At 38.4% G+C, this 13,595-nt stretch overlaps 1 protein-coding gene across 2 annotated transcripts in view; it reads left to right on the forward strand.

Annotated features, from left to right (window-relative positions):
- STXBP5L (syntaxin binding protein 5L) overlaps window positions 1–13,595 on the forward strand; it is a 379,510-nt gene that overhangs the window by 25,052 nt on the left and 340,863 nt on the right. For both annotated transcript variants that reach the window (XM_049877576.1, XM_049877583.1), the window contains exon 3: window positions 462–559. In XM_049877576.1, coding sequence (XP_049733533.1) covers window positions 462–559 — 98 coding nt within the window. The remainder of the gene's footprint in view (window positions 1–461; window positions 560–13,595) is intronic.

Here is a 13,595-nt window from a genome sequence, read left to right on the forward strand (position 1 = left end):
AACCTTGCTATTAATCAAAACTCTGTAAACAGATTAAGTTCCAGTCTAGTGAAAAGTATTTTGTCTCCCTAACCACTTTATATACTAAAAAATGTATTATTCAGTGTTACTGAATAAAACACTTGTTTGGAGACTTTTAAAAAATCCAGCAGACTACAAATCTACAACTAAAAATATAACTGGGGATCGTCCCCAGTTCTATTGGTATTTGACTATTGCTAGTATAAAGTTACTGATTTTTGTTTATTTACATTGTGTCTTAGACAACTTACCACAGCCTTTTATTTCTAAAAAAAAATTAACAATTAATTTCTTATTTTCCCATATTTATATATATTATTTCAATTTGGTGGTACTTTTTTTAATTTTAATTTTAGCCATTTGGGTAGTTTTTTAGTGGTATTTTGTGATTTTAATTTTTATTTCCCTGATGACTATTTATACTATTTGCTCTCTTTCAGACAGTTCGGCATGGTTTTCCTTATCAGCCTACAGCATTAGCCTTTGATCCGGTTCAGAAAATCTTGGCTATTGGGACGAGAACAGGTGCCATACGAATGTATCCTTAATTTTTGGTTATTATCTATATTAAAACCAATTATATTTCCTAGAACATTCAGGATATAGCCAAATAAAGTGTGTTGTTTCTTTAGAAATGAGTACCTATTGTGAAAACCCATTTTGTCTGATTTATTGGCATACTTTTGATATGGGTAAGATGAATAATTTGTGTCTTTTTTCTAATCAGTATGGCTAGAAGTTTATCAGTTATACTTATTTGAACAAAGATTTGGTTTCTTTTCTGTAAAGTTTTCCTATAATCTTTTTATTGATTTCTGCTTTCATATTTAAAAAATTTTTTAAAATTGTTTTAGGTGAAAGTTTACAGCTCAAGTTAATTTCTCATACAAAAATTAATACACATGTTGTTATGTGACCCTAGTTGCTATCCCTATAATGTGACAGCACACTCCCCCTTTCCACCAAGGATTTCCCGTGTCCATTCAACCAGCTCCTATCCCTTTCTGCCTTCTCATCTCACCTCCAGAAAGGAGCTGCCCATTTAGTCTTCTGCATCTACTTGAACTAAGAAGCTCACTCTTCATGAGTATCATTTTATGTCTTATAGTCCAGTCTAATCTTTGTCTGAAGAATTGGCTTCAGAAATGGTTTTAGTTCTGGGTTAACGGTGTGGCGGGGCGGGGGGGGAGCGCTCTCCTCTAGTCTCAGTCAAACCATTAAGTGTGCTGTTTTTACCTGAATTTGAGTTCTGTACCCCACTTTCTCCTGCTCTGTCAGGGACCCCCTGTTGTGTTCCCTAGCAGGATGGTCATTGGTGGTAGCCGGGCACCATCTAGTTCTGGTCTCAGGCGGATGTGGTCTCTGGTTTATGTAGTGCTTTTTGTCTCTTGGGCTAATATTTACCTAGTGTCTTTGGTGTTCTTCATTCTCCTTTGCTTCAGGTGAGTTGGGACCAATTGATGCATCTTAGATGGACGCTTGCTAGTTTTTAAGACCCCAGATGCCACTCACCAAAGTGGGATGCAGAACATTTTCTTAATAAACTTTGTTATGCCAATTGACCTAGATGTCACCTGAAACCATGTTCCCCAGCCTCTGCTATTCTCCCTTGAAGTATTTGATTGTATTCAGGAAACTTCTTAGCTTTTGGTTTAGTCCAGTTGTGCTGACTTCCTCTGTGTTGTGTGTTTTCCTTCCCTCCACCTAAGATAATTCTTTGTCTACTATCCAGTTAGTGAATTCCCCTCCCCCTCCCTGCCCACCCTTGTAGCCATCAAAGAATGTTTTCTTCTGTGTTTAAACCTTTTCTTGAGTTCTTATAATAGTGGTCTTGTACTATTTCACTGACTAATTTCACTCAGCATAATTCCTTCCAGATTCATCCATGTTGAGAGATGTTTCTCAGATTCATCATGGTTCTTTATGGTTGCATAGTATTCCATTGTGTGAATATACCATAATTTATTTATCTATTCATCAGTTGATGGACACCTAGGTTGTGTTCATCTTTTTGCAGTTGTGAGCAGTGCTGCAGTGAACATGGGTGTGCATATATCTATTTGTGTGACAGCTCTTATTTCTCTAGAATATATTCCAAGGAGTGGGATTGCTAGATCGTATGGTAGTTCTATTTTCTAGCTTTTTAAGGAAGCGCCAAATGGATTTCCAAAGTGGTTGTACCATTTTACATTACCATCAGCAGTGTATAAGTGTTCAGTCTCTCCACAACCTCTCCAACAATTATTATTTTGTTTTTTGGATTAATGCCAGCCTTGTTGGGGTGAGGTGGTGTCTCATTATAGTTTCGATTTTCATTTCTCTAATGGCTAATGATCATGAGCATTTTTTCACATATCTGTCAGCCACCTGAATGTCTTCTTTGGTAAAGTGTCTGTTCATAGTCTTTGCCCACTTTTTAACTGGGTTATTTGTCTTTTTGTTATTGAGTCTTTGCAACATCTTGAAGATTTTAGAGATTAGATCCTGATTGGATATGTCATAGCCAAAAATTATTTCCCAGTCTGTAGGTTGTCTTTTTACTCTTTAGGTGGAGTCTTTAATGAGTATAAGTGTTTGATTTTTAGGAGCTTCCAGTTTTTTTTTTTTTTCCAGTTACTTAGTTGCTCTTTTGGTGTTGTACATTGTTACTTATGTTTTATATTCTGTTTATGCCATGTATTAGGGTTCCTAACACTGTCCCTATTTTTTCTTCCATGATCTTTATCGTTTTAGATTTTATGCTTAGGTCTTTGATCCATTTTCAGTTAGTTTTTATGCATGGTGTGAGGTATGGGTGTTGTTTCATTTTTCTGCAGATGGATATCCAGTTATGCCAGCACTGTTTGTTAAAGAGACTGTCTTTTCTTCATTTAACTGACTTTGGGCCTTTGTCAAATATCAGCTGCTCATAGGTGGATGAATTTACATCTGGACTCTCAATTCTGTTTTATTGGTCTATGCATCTGATGTTGTACTAGTGCCAGGTGGTTTTGACTACTGTGGTAGTGCAAAGCCTCCCATTTTGTTCTTCTTTTTCAGTAATGCTTTACTTATCTTCCTCTTCCCCTTCCATATGAAGTTGATGATTTGTTTCTCCATCTCATTAAAAACTGTCATTGAAATTTGGACCAGGATTGCATTGTATCTGCTTTGGGTATTATTGCATTGTATCTGCTTTGGGTAGAATGACATTTTCACAATATTGAGTCTTCCTATCCATGAGCAAGGTATGTTTTTCTATTTATGTAGTTCTCTCTTGGTTTCTTGCAGTAGTGTCTTGTAGTTTTCTTTGTATAGGTCTTTTATGTCTCTGGTAACGTTTATTCCTAAGTATTTTATCTTCTTGGAGGCTATTATAAATGGTATTGATTTGGTGATTTCTTCTTCGATGTTCTCTTTGTTGGTGTAGAAGAATCCAACTGATTTTTGTATATTTATCTTGTATCCTGAGACTCTGCTGAACTCTTCTATTGGTTTCAGTAGTTTTTTGAGGATTCTTTAGGGTTTTCTGTGTGTAAGATCATGTCATCTGCAAATAGAGATGCTTTTATTTCTTCCTTACCAATTTGGATACCCTTTATTTCTTTTTCTTACCTTATTCCTCTGGCTAGGACCTCTGGCACAATGTCGAATAAGAGTGGTGATAAAGGGCATCCTTGTCTGGTACCCGTTCTCAAGGGAAATGCTTTCAGACTCTCCATTTAGGATGATGTTGGCTGTTGGCTCTATATAAATGCCCTTTATTGTGTTAAAGAATTTCCCTTCTATTCCTATTTTGCTGAGAGTTTTTATCATGAATGGGTGTTGAACGTTGTCAAATGGCTTTTCTGCATCAATTAATAAACTCATGTGGTTTTTGTCTTTTGTTTTATTAATGTGATAGACTACGTTGATTGGTTTTCTAATGTTGAACCATCCCTGCATAACTGATAGGAATCCCATTTGGTTATGGTGAATTATTTTTTTTGATACGTTTTTGAACTCTATTGGGTAGAATTTTATTGAGGATTTTTTGTGCCATTGTTCTTGAGTGATATTGGTCTGTAATTTTCTTTTTTTGTGGTGTTTTTACCTGGTTTTGGTATAAACATTATCCTGGCTTCATTGAATGAGTTTGGGAGTATTCCATCCTTTTCCATGCTGTGAAATACCTTTAGTAGTAGTGGTGTTAACTTTTCTCCAAAAGTTTGGTAGAATTCTCCAGTGAAGTGGTCAGGGCCAGGCTTTTTTTTTTGTTCTTGTTGTTGGGGGTTTTAAAATTAACTTTTCAATTGCTTCTTTTGTTATTGGTTTATTTAATTGTTCTACCTCTGTTTGTGTTAGTTTAGGTAGGTAGTGTATTTCTAGAAATTTGTCCATTTCCTCTAGGTTTTCAAATTTTTTGGAGTATAGTTTTTCATAGTATTCTGTTCTGATTCTTTTAGTTTCAGTTGGGCCTGTTGCGACATCCCCCATCTCATTTCTCATTGGGGTTATTTGCTTCCTCTCCTGTTTTTCTTTTGTCACTTTGGCCAGTGGTTTATCGATTTTGTTGATCTTTTCAAAGAACCAGTTTTTCATCTGTTAACTCTTCCAATTGTTTTTCTAGTCTCTATTTCATTTAATCCTGCTCTAATTTTTATTATTTGCTTTCTTCTGGTGCCTGAGGGTTTCTTTTGCTGCTATCTTTCTGTTTGTTCGAGTTCTAGGGTTAATGCTTTGATTTTGGCCCTTTCTTTTTTTTTTTTGGATGTGTGCATTTATTGCTATAAATTGACCTCCAAGCGCTGCTTTTGCTGTATCCCAAAGGTTCTGGTATGATGTGTTTTCATTCTCATTTGATTCTGTGAATTTCTTTATTCCATCCTTAGTTTCTTCTCTAACCCAGTAGTTTTTGAGCAAGGCGTTGTTCAATTTCCATGTATTTGATTTTCCTTTCCTTGTCTTCTGTAACTTATTTCTGCTTACATGGCTTTATCGTCAGAAAGATGCTTTATAATACTTTGATGTTATGGATTCTGTTAAGGCTTGCTTTGCAGCCTAGTGTGTGGTTTGTTCTGGAGAATGTTCCATGTGCATGGGAAAAAAAAGGTATACTTGACTGCCATTGGGTGAAGTATTCTGTATATGTCTGTGAGATCAAGTTGGTTGATTTTAGCATTTAGATCTTCCATGTCTTTATTGAGGTTTTTTCTGGATGTTCTGTCCTTCACTGAAAGTGGTGTGTTGAAGTGTGCTACTATTATTGTATTTTGGAGCCCTGTTGTTGGGTACATAAATGTTTATTATGGTTTTGTCCTCCTGGTGTATTTACCCTTTTATCGTTATATAGTGTCCTTCCTTATCCTTTGTGGTGGCTTTTGCTTTAAAGTCTATTTTGTCAGAAATTAATATTGCTGCTCCTGCTCTGTTTTGATTGTTGTTTGCTTTGTATATTCTTTCCAACCTTTTGAGTTTTATTTTGTTTGTGTCATTGAGTCTCAGGTGTGTCTCTTGTAGGCAGCATATAGAACAGATCGTGTTTTTTTTTTAATCCATTCTGCCACTCTCTATTGGTGCATTTAGTCCATTTACATTCAATGTAATTACCGATAGATATGAGTTTAGTGCTGTCATTTTGATGTATTTTTTGAGTGTTGTTAACAATTTCTTTGTTTCACTTAATTTTCTGTGCTGAGTTGTTCTTCTTTATGTATTTTCTTTTCATCTTTTTCATTGTTGTTCAACTCGTTTTTGCTAAGTATGTTTTTCTTATTTTATATTTTGATGTGTAGGATTGTTAGTTTCCTTTTTGGTTACCTTAATATATATATTTTTAATATTTACCTCTGTTTTTCTAGGTTTAATCCAATCTTTTATTTCTTGATATCACCTTGACTTCCTCTCCATATGTAAGTTCTATGACTACATTATTTAGTCCCTCTTTCTTGTTTTAATGTTCATCTTTTGCACATTAATGTCTGTTTCCCTGTTTTCGGTGTTTTAACTTTGGTTTTTCTTTTTTTTTTTTACTTTCCTGTCTGGGTTATCTGGTTGTTCTGTCCTGTGTTCTAGTCTAGGGTTGTTTTGTTATCCAATGTTATTCATTTTCTAACTAGAGGACTCCCTTTAGTATTTCTTGTAATTTTGGTTTGGTTTTCACAAGTTCCCTGAACTTCTGTTTATCTGGAAATATCCTAATTTTGCCATCATATTTAAGAGACAGTTTTGCTGGACATATAATTTTCGACTGGCAATTTTTTTCCTTTAAGGCTTTGTATGTGTAATCCCATTGCCTTCTTGCCTGCATAGTTTCTGCTGAGTAGTCAGAGCTTAGTCTTATTGACTGTCCTTTCTAGATGACTTTTTGTTTATCCCTAGCCGCTTGTGATGGTTAAGATTATGTGTCAACTTGGTTGGGCCATGATTCTCAGTGTTTATATGTGATCCCTTCCATGATGGAATCTGCTGTGAGTAACCAATCAGTTGAAAGGGATTATCCTTGGGGGTGTGGCCTGCATCTGAATATAAGCAGACATTCTGGCTTTTTGCTCACTCTGGATCCTTTGGCTGCCTTCTATTTTTCTGACCTCTGGTTCTTGGGAGTTGAGCAATCAACTTATCTGCTGATCTTGAGATTCGTCCATCTTCACAGCCTGTGAGTGGATCCCTGCTGTCCGACCTGCTGATCTTGGGTTCCCCAGCCCCTGCAGCTAAGTGAATCAGGAGAAGTCTTGAGGTCTTGCCTGCCAATCTTGGTATTCGTTGATATTCACAGCCTGCGAGCAAGAGCTCTGCTTTCCGACCTACCGATCTTGGGTTCGCCATCCCCCTCGGCCACTTGAATTGGAAGAAGCCTCTATCCTAATCCATGGACTCGGGATGTTCCAGTCTCTACAATTGCGTGAGCTGTTTCTTTGATATAAATCTTTCTCTATATATATTTATACGCTTTACTGGCTTTGTTTCTCTAGAGAACGCAGCCTAAGACACTGCTCTTAAAGTTCTCTCTTTATCTTTGGTTTTGGCAAGTTTGATTATAATATGTCTTGGTGACTTTCTCTTGAGATCTACCCTGTGTAGGGTTTGATGAGCTTCTTGGATAGATATCTTCTCATCTTTCATAATATCAGGGAAGTTTTCTGCCAACAAATCTTCGACAATTCTGTCTGTATCTTCTGTTATCCCCCCCATTCTGGTACTCCAATCACTTGTAGGTTATTCTTCTTGGTAGAGTCCCACATAATTCTCAGGGTTTCATTTTTTTAAATTCTTATATCTGATTTTTCCTCAAATAAGTTGGCGTTAAGTTCTTTATCTTCACTCTCACTAATTCTGACTTCTTTTGCCTCAGTTCTGCTCCTCTGACTTTCTATTGAGTTGTCTAATTCGGAAATGTTATTGTCAATCTTTTGGATTTCTGTTTGCTGTCTCTCTGTGGATTCTTGCAGCCTGTTAAATTTGTCATTATGCTCTTGTATAACCTTCTTAAGTTCCTCTGTTTCTTTGTGGGTTCCTTGGCTTGGTCTGTGTTTTGCATTATCTCCTTCCTAATATTTTGAAGAGCTCTGTATATTGGTCATTTGAATTCTACCTCCAGCATTTCCAAGAAATTATCTTCCTCTGGGAGGTTTCTTGGTTCTTTGTTTTGGTTGCTACTGAAGCCACCATGGTCTGCCTTTTTATGTGATTTGACATTGACTCTTGTCTCTGAGACATCAATAAGTTATTATATTTACTTAATTTATGTTTGCTTAACGTGTCATAGCTTCTTTTTTTGTTTTGATATGCCCAAATAGGAAACCCTGGTGGCTTACTGGCTAAGTGCTATGGCTGTAACCAAAAGGATCAGCAGTTCATATCTGCCAGGTGCTCCGTGGAAACTCTATGGGGCAGTTCTACTCTGTCCTATAGGGTCGCTATGAGTTGGCATCAACTGGACGGTGCTGGGTCTCATTTTTTTAATACCCAAATAGGCTGGTTGTGTAAGCTACTGTGATTATTGGTGTCTTTGAAGCTCTCATGTCCTGTCACCAGGTGGTTAGAGCTTTTACTAGGTATGTGAGCCCCAGAGTCCATTTACTTTTCTTGTATGGATTCAGCTCAGGTGTCCAGGGTGTCAGTCACCGAGTGTGTGGTGCAGGCTCTCACCTACAGTCCTAGACAGGTTGGGGTGGTTGGAGTAGGCACAGGTATCTGAATGCAGTAGAGGGTCCTGAGCTGAGCAAGGCAAGGGGCTGATGGCTACCCTTGAGTGCCTGGGTGGAAGGCGTGCCCCTGTTTCCTAGAGCTCATAGGTGGACGGGTTTTACAGCTGGTCTTTGGGTACCCAGTGCTGTTGGCTGTAAGGACTGGGAGGCACCATTTATTCTTGGACCCCTGTTGTGGGTGGCTAGGTGGAGTGGGTGGAGCCACCAGTCTGCAGGCCCCTGATGCGGGTAGGTGAGGACCCTGCTTAATGGGCAAAGCAGTGTCAGATGTCACAAATCAGCCGCTTCCTCTTATAGCTGTTGCAGTTGAAAATAGGCTTCAGTGTATACCCTATTGTACAGTGCTAATGAGGGCCTATTCTGTTGAAATGAGCCCACACATGTCTATGCAGAGGTGAAAGGTATTCAAAGTCCGTGGACCCCTTATGCTTGTGCCTAGGCAAAGGGACTGTGCCTGCCCTGAGTTTCTGGCTTAGGAGACCTGGCAGAGTATTTTTTCCTGTTTATTAATTTGTTCCCTCTCCAAAGTGAGGAAAATGGTTTGGGGCGTTTGATGGGTCCTGCTTTCGGCCCAGGGGGCAGAGCAATCTCTGAAGCCGAACCAGATGAGAGCAGAGTGGGGAGGGGACAGGTAAATGGGAGAGAGGTGCTTCCCAAAAGGGGGAAGGGTTTTTTTGATTTGCACAGTAGGTTAGAGGCTTATACTTACTTTTCACCGACTGAGCGTTGCTTCTCCCTGTTTCTGGAGGCTTGAAGAGGCTCTCTGCTGCTTGGTTTCTCCCGATGTGGAAAACACATCCCAAACACCATTGCTTGCCTCAGCCCATGAACGCCAGCCAATCCAGCCGGCAGGGTGCCAGCCAGGTCAGGTCTGGCAAATCTTTGCTGCTTCTGAACTATGTCTCCTTCCCCCTACCACTCAGCCTGACTCCTCAAGTTTGTCTTTGATGTTCAGGGTTTCTAGATTGTCAAATATAATCAATTCGTTTTTTCAGGTCTTTGTTGTGAGTGGGACCACAGGAAGCGTCTGACTACTCTGCCATTTTGGTCCCGCCTCCTGCTTTGATCTTTTTTATTTTCTTTCTTCTGCTTACTTTGGATTTGATTTGCTCTTCTTTTTGTTTTGTTCCTTAATGTGGAAGCTGAGGTCATGGATTTGACACTATTGATCTTTATATAGCAAGCACCTCTGCTGAGGTGCTGCTGGACCCTGTAGACATACCTTATCCGGAAATGGAGTAATAACTTATACTGCCTCATAGATCAGTGGAGTGGAAGTTCAGCTTCCCAGTGGGCCCTGCTGATGTCAGGAGAGGTGGGAAACGTTGTCACCTACTCCTCCTTGCAACAGCTTGTTCCACCTTGGTGTTGTGAGTGTGAGTAGACGCTCAGCTCCTACTAGGCCCCGCTAACACAATACAGCCAGGGGGGACAGGGGTTCTGACTAGCTTTGCTTTGTACCACCTTGTTCAGTCTAACTGCTGAGTGGGGGTGAAGGCTTAGTTTACCACTAGACCCCAATGACACTACCTTGTTGGGGGAATCAAAGCAATACTTCCTTCTATTAGGTGGGGATGGAAGTTCCACATATCACAAGTGGTTAATGATTTTTCCTCCAATTCTGATGCCGGATTCTTCTTCATCTAATCCAGCTTCACAGATTATTTGTTCAGCATACAGATTGAATAAGTAAGTTGAAAGAATACAACCTTGCTGCATACCTTTTCCAATTCTGAATCAATTCATTAAGGCTAGAGGTGGAACATCAGCTCTCTGCTTGGCCTATTGAAACTACCCAGCAGGAACAGAGTGCTGCCTACTCCCTCCAGGCAGGGAATGGAAAATTATTAGCTCCAGGGTTAGCCCTTTCAGCACCACCTGATGGGTAATTGGTGTGGCTATCCTTAGAAGCGAGAATGGCAAGACTTTGTTTCATTTACTTTGAGTACGTAATCAGGAGGGACCAATCAGCTGGAGGACACCATTCTTGGTAAAGTAGAGGGTCAGCGAAAAGGAGGGAGACCCTCAATGAGATGGATTGACATGGTGGTTGCAACAATGGACTCAAACACAGCAATGATTGTGAGGATGTCGCGGGCTTGGGCAATATTTCATTCTGTTATACATAACGTCGCTATGAGTAGGAGCTAACAAGGCAGCGCTAAGGACAACAACAATAATCTGCTCAGTGTGGGTGGGATGGGTAGAAGGTTAACTCCTCATCAGCCCTGCTGAAACACACAGGGACAGGGTTGGAGCGGGGAGAGGGAAGGGATGTGGATTTTGTTGTTGTTGTTTGGCTGGAATAAAGCTTGATGTTGCCAAAATTTTTAGTTAGGCCACCCTTTTCCCAATTCTCTGGCAGTGCCCTGTCTGGGATATATGGGAAGAAATAAGGAAACCTAAGGAACTCAATGCCATGTTATTTCTCAAGTTGTGAGGTACCTAGACTGTCCTCCTCCTCCTCTTCACCTTTCAGAATTTTCCTTTGTTAAGTGCAGAATTTTTCAGTTGTAAGAGGGAGGACCTGGGAGTAATGGGGCAACTCCAACATGGTAGAATTGAGTCTCCATCTCTAAATTTTGATATGTTGTATTTCCATTTTCATTCAGTTTAAAATATTTTCTAATTTATGTGTTTTTTTCTTCACTTGTAGGTTGTTTGTGTGTTATTTGCTTTCAAAATACTAAAGATTTTTTCCAGAGGTATTTCTTTTATTGATTTTTAATTTAATTTCATTATGTTCAGAAAATATACTTTGTATATAGCCTGAATTATTTTAAATTAGTTCAAGTTTATTTTATTGGTCTGTTTGTGGTTTATTTTGATAAATGTTAAATGTGCTTTTGAAGTGAATATGTTCTGCTGTTGTTTGATGGATTATTCTGTGTAAATGTCAATTTGATCAAACTGACAGTGTTGCTAAAATCTTCTTTATCTGTACTGCTTTTTTAACCTACTTGTTCTATTATTGAGAGAGTAGTATTGAAATCTCCCACTGTGATTGTAGATTGATGTATTTATTCATGTAGTTTTGTTAGTTTTTGTTTCATGTATTTTGAAGCTCTGTTATTATGTGTATAAACATTTAGGAGTGTTATTTCCCATTGATGAATTGACTCCTGTAACTTTATGAAATGGGCTTCTTTATCCCTGGTAATATTCTTTGCCCTGAAATCTACTTTTTCTGATATGGATGTAGCCCGTAAGTTTTCTTTTGATTAGTGTTAGCATGGTGTATCTTCTCCATCTCTTTTACTTTTAACCTATTGGTGTATTCATACTTGAAGGGTGTTTCTTGTAGGCAGTGTATAGTTAGGTCTTTTTTTTTTTTTTTTACCCAATTTAACCATTAAAATTAATCATTTTGATTTATTTTTCTATTATGAGCGATTCATTTTTTAACATAATCTTATTTGTAAAAGGTGTAGTTTGCTTTGTTGTAGAACACATAAAATTGATTTTTAATTTCAGTTTTTGAAGATTATCTTACAGTAAAATTGACTTTTTAGTTTTGATGTATGGTTCTGTGAATTTAAATACAAGTATAGACTTGTATACCTACCACTATAGTCAGGAAAAAGGGAAAAATTCCATCACCCTCAAAAAAACAAAAAACAAAAACTCTTTCATGTTATCTTTTTATAGTCATCCTGTTTTGCTACCCATAACTATGACAACCACTGATGTTTTTTCTACCACTTTGATTGTTATGGAAACTCTGGTGGCATAGTGGATAAGTGCTATGGCTGCTAACAAAAAGTTGGCAGTTTGAATTCACCAGGTGCTCCTTGGAAACTCTATGGGGGCAGTTCTATTCTGTTCTGTAGGGTCTCCAGAGTCAGAATCAACTTGACGGCATTGGGTTTGGGTTTCGTTTGTATGATTGTTATCTTTTTGAGATTATCATATAAATTGAATCATACAATTTGTGACACTTTGTTACTGGCTTCTTTCATTCAGCATAATGCCTTTTAGATTCATCCAAATTGTCATTTGCATCAAGAGTTAATTCCTCACACCATGCACAAAAACTAACTCCAAGTGGATCAAAGACCTAAACATAAAGACTAAAACGATAAAGATCATGGAAGAAAAAATAGGGACAACATTAGGAGCCCTAATACAAGGCATAAACAGAATACAAAACATTACCGAAAATGACGAAGAGAAACCAGATAACTGGGAGCTCCTAAAAATCAAACACCTATGCTCATCTAAAGACTTCACCAAAACAGTGAAAAGACCACTTACAGATGGGGAAAAAATTTTCAGCTATGACGTCTCTGACCAGCGCCTGATCTCTAAAATCTATATGATTCTGTTAAAACTCAACCACAAAAAGACAAACAACCCAATCAAGAAGTGGGCAAAGGATATGAACACACATTTCTCTAAAGAAGATATTCAGGCAGCCAACAGATACATGAGAAAATGCTCTCGATCATTAGCCATTAGAGAAATGCAAATTAAAACTACGATGAGATTCCATCTTCAACAAGGCTGGCATTAATCCAAAAAACAAAATAATAAATGTTGGAGAGGCTGCAGAGAGATTGGAACTCTTATACACTGCTGGTGGTAACGTAAAATGGTGCAACCACTTTGGAAATCTATCTGGCGTTTTCTTAAAAAGTTAGAAATAGAACTACCATACAACCCAGAAATCCCACTCCTTGGAATATACCCTAGAGAAATAAGAGCCTTTACACGAATAGATATATGCACACCCATGTTTATTGCAGCTCTGTTTACAATAGCAAAAAGCTGGAAGCAACCAAGGTGTCCATCTACGGATGAATGGTTAAATAAATTGTGGTATATTCACACAATGGAATACTACGCATCGATAAAGAACAGTGACAAATCTCTGAAACGTTTCATAACATGGAGGAACCTGGAAGGCATTATGCTGAGTGAAATTAGTCAGATGCAAAAGGACAAATATTGTATAAGACCACTATTATAAGATCTTGAGAAATAGTATAAACTGAGAAGAACACATACTTTTGTGGTTACGAGGCGGGGAGGGAGGGAGGGTGGGAAAGGGCTATTTACTGATTAGTTAGTAGATAAGAACTACTTTAGGTGAAGGGAAGGACAATACTCAATACAGGGAAGGTCAGCTCAAGTGAACTGGACCAAAAGCAAAGAATTTTCGGGGATAAACTGAATGCTTCAAAGGTCAGCGGAGCAAGGGCGGGGGTTTGGGGACTATGGCTTCAGGGGACTTCTAAGTCAATTGGCAAAATATTTCTATCATGAAAACATTCTGCATCCCACTTTGAAGTGTGGCGTCTGGGGTCTTAAATGCTAACAAGCGGCCATCTAAGATGCATCAATTGGTCATTGGATCAAAGGAGAATGAAGAACACCAAGGTCACACGATAACTAAGAGCCCAAGAG

The sequence above is a fragment of the Elephas maximus genome, chromosome 1 (genome assembly GCF_024166365.1).
Source record: "Elephas maximus indicus isolate mEleMax1 chromosome 1, mEleMax1 primary haplotype, whole genome shotgun sequence".
Taxonomy (NCBI): domain Eukaryota; kingdom Metazoa; phylum Chordata; class Mammalia; order Proboscidea; family Elephantidae; genus Elephas; species Elephas maximus.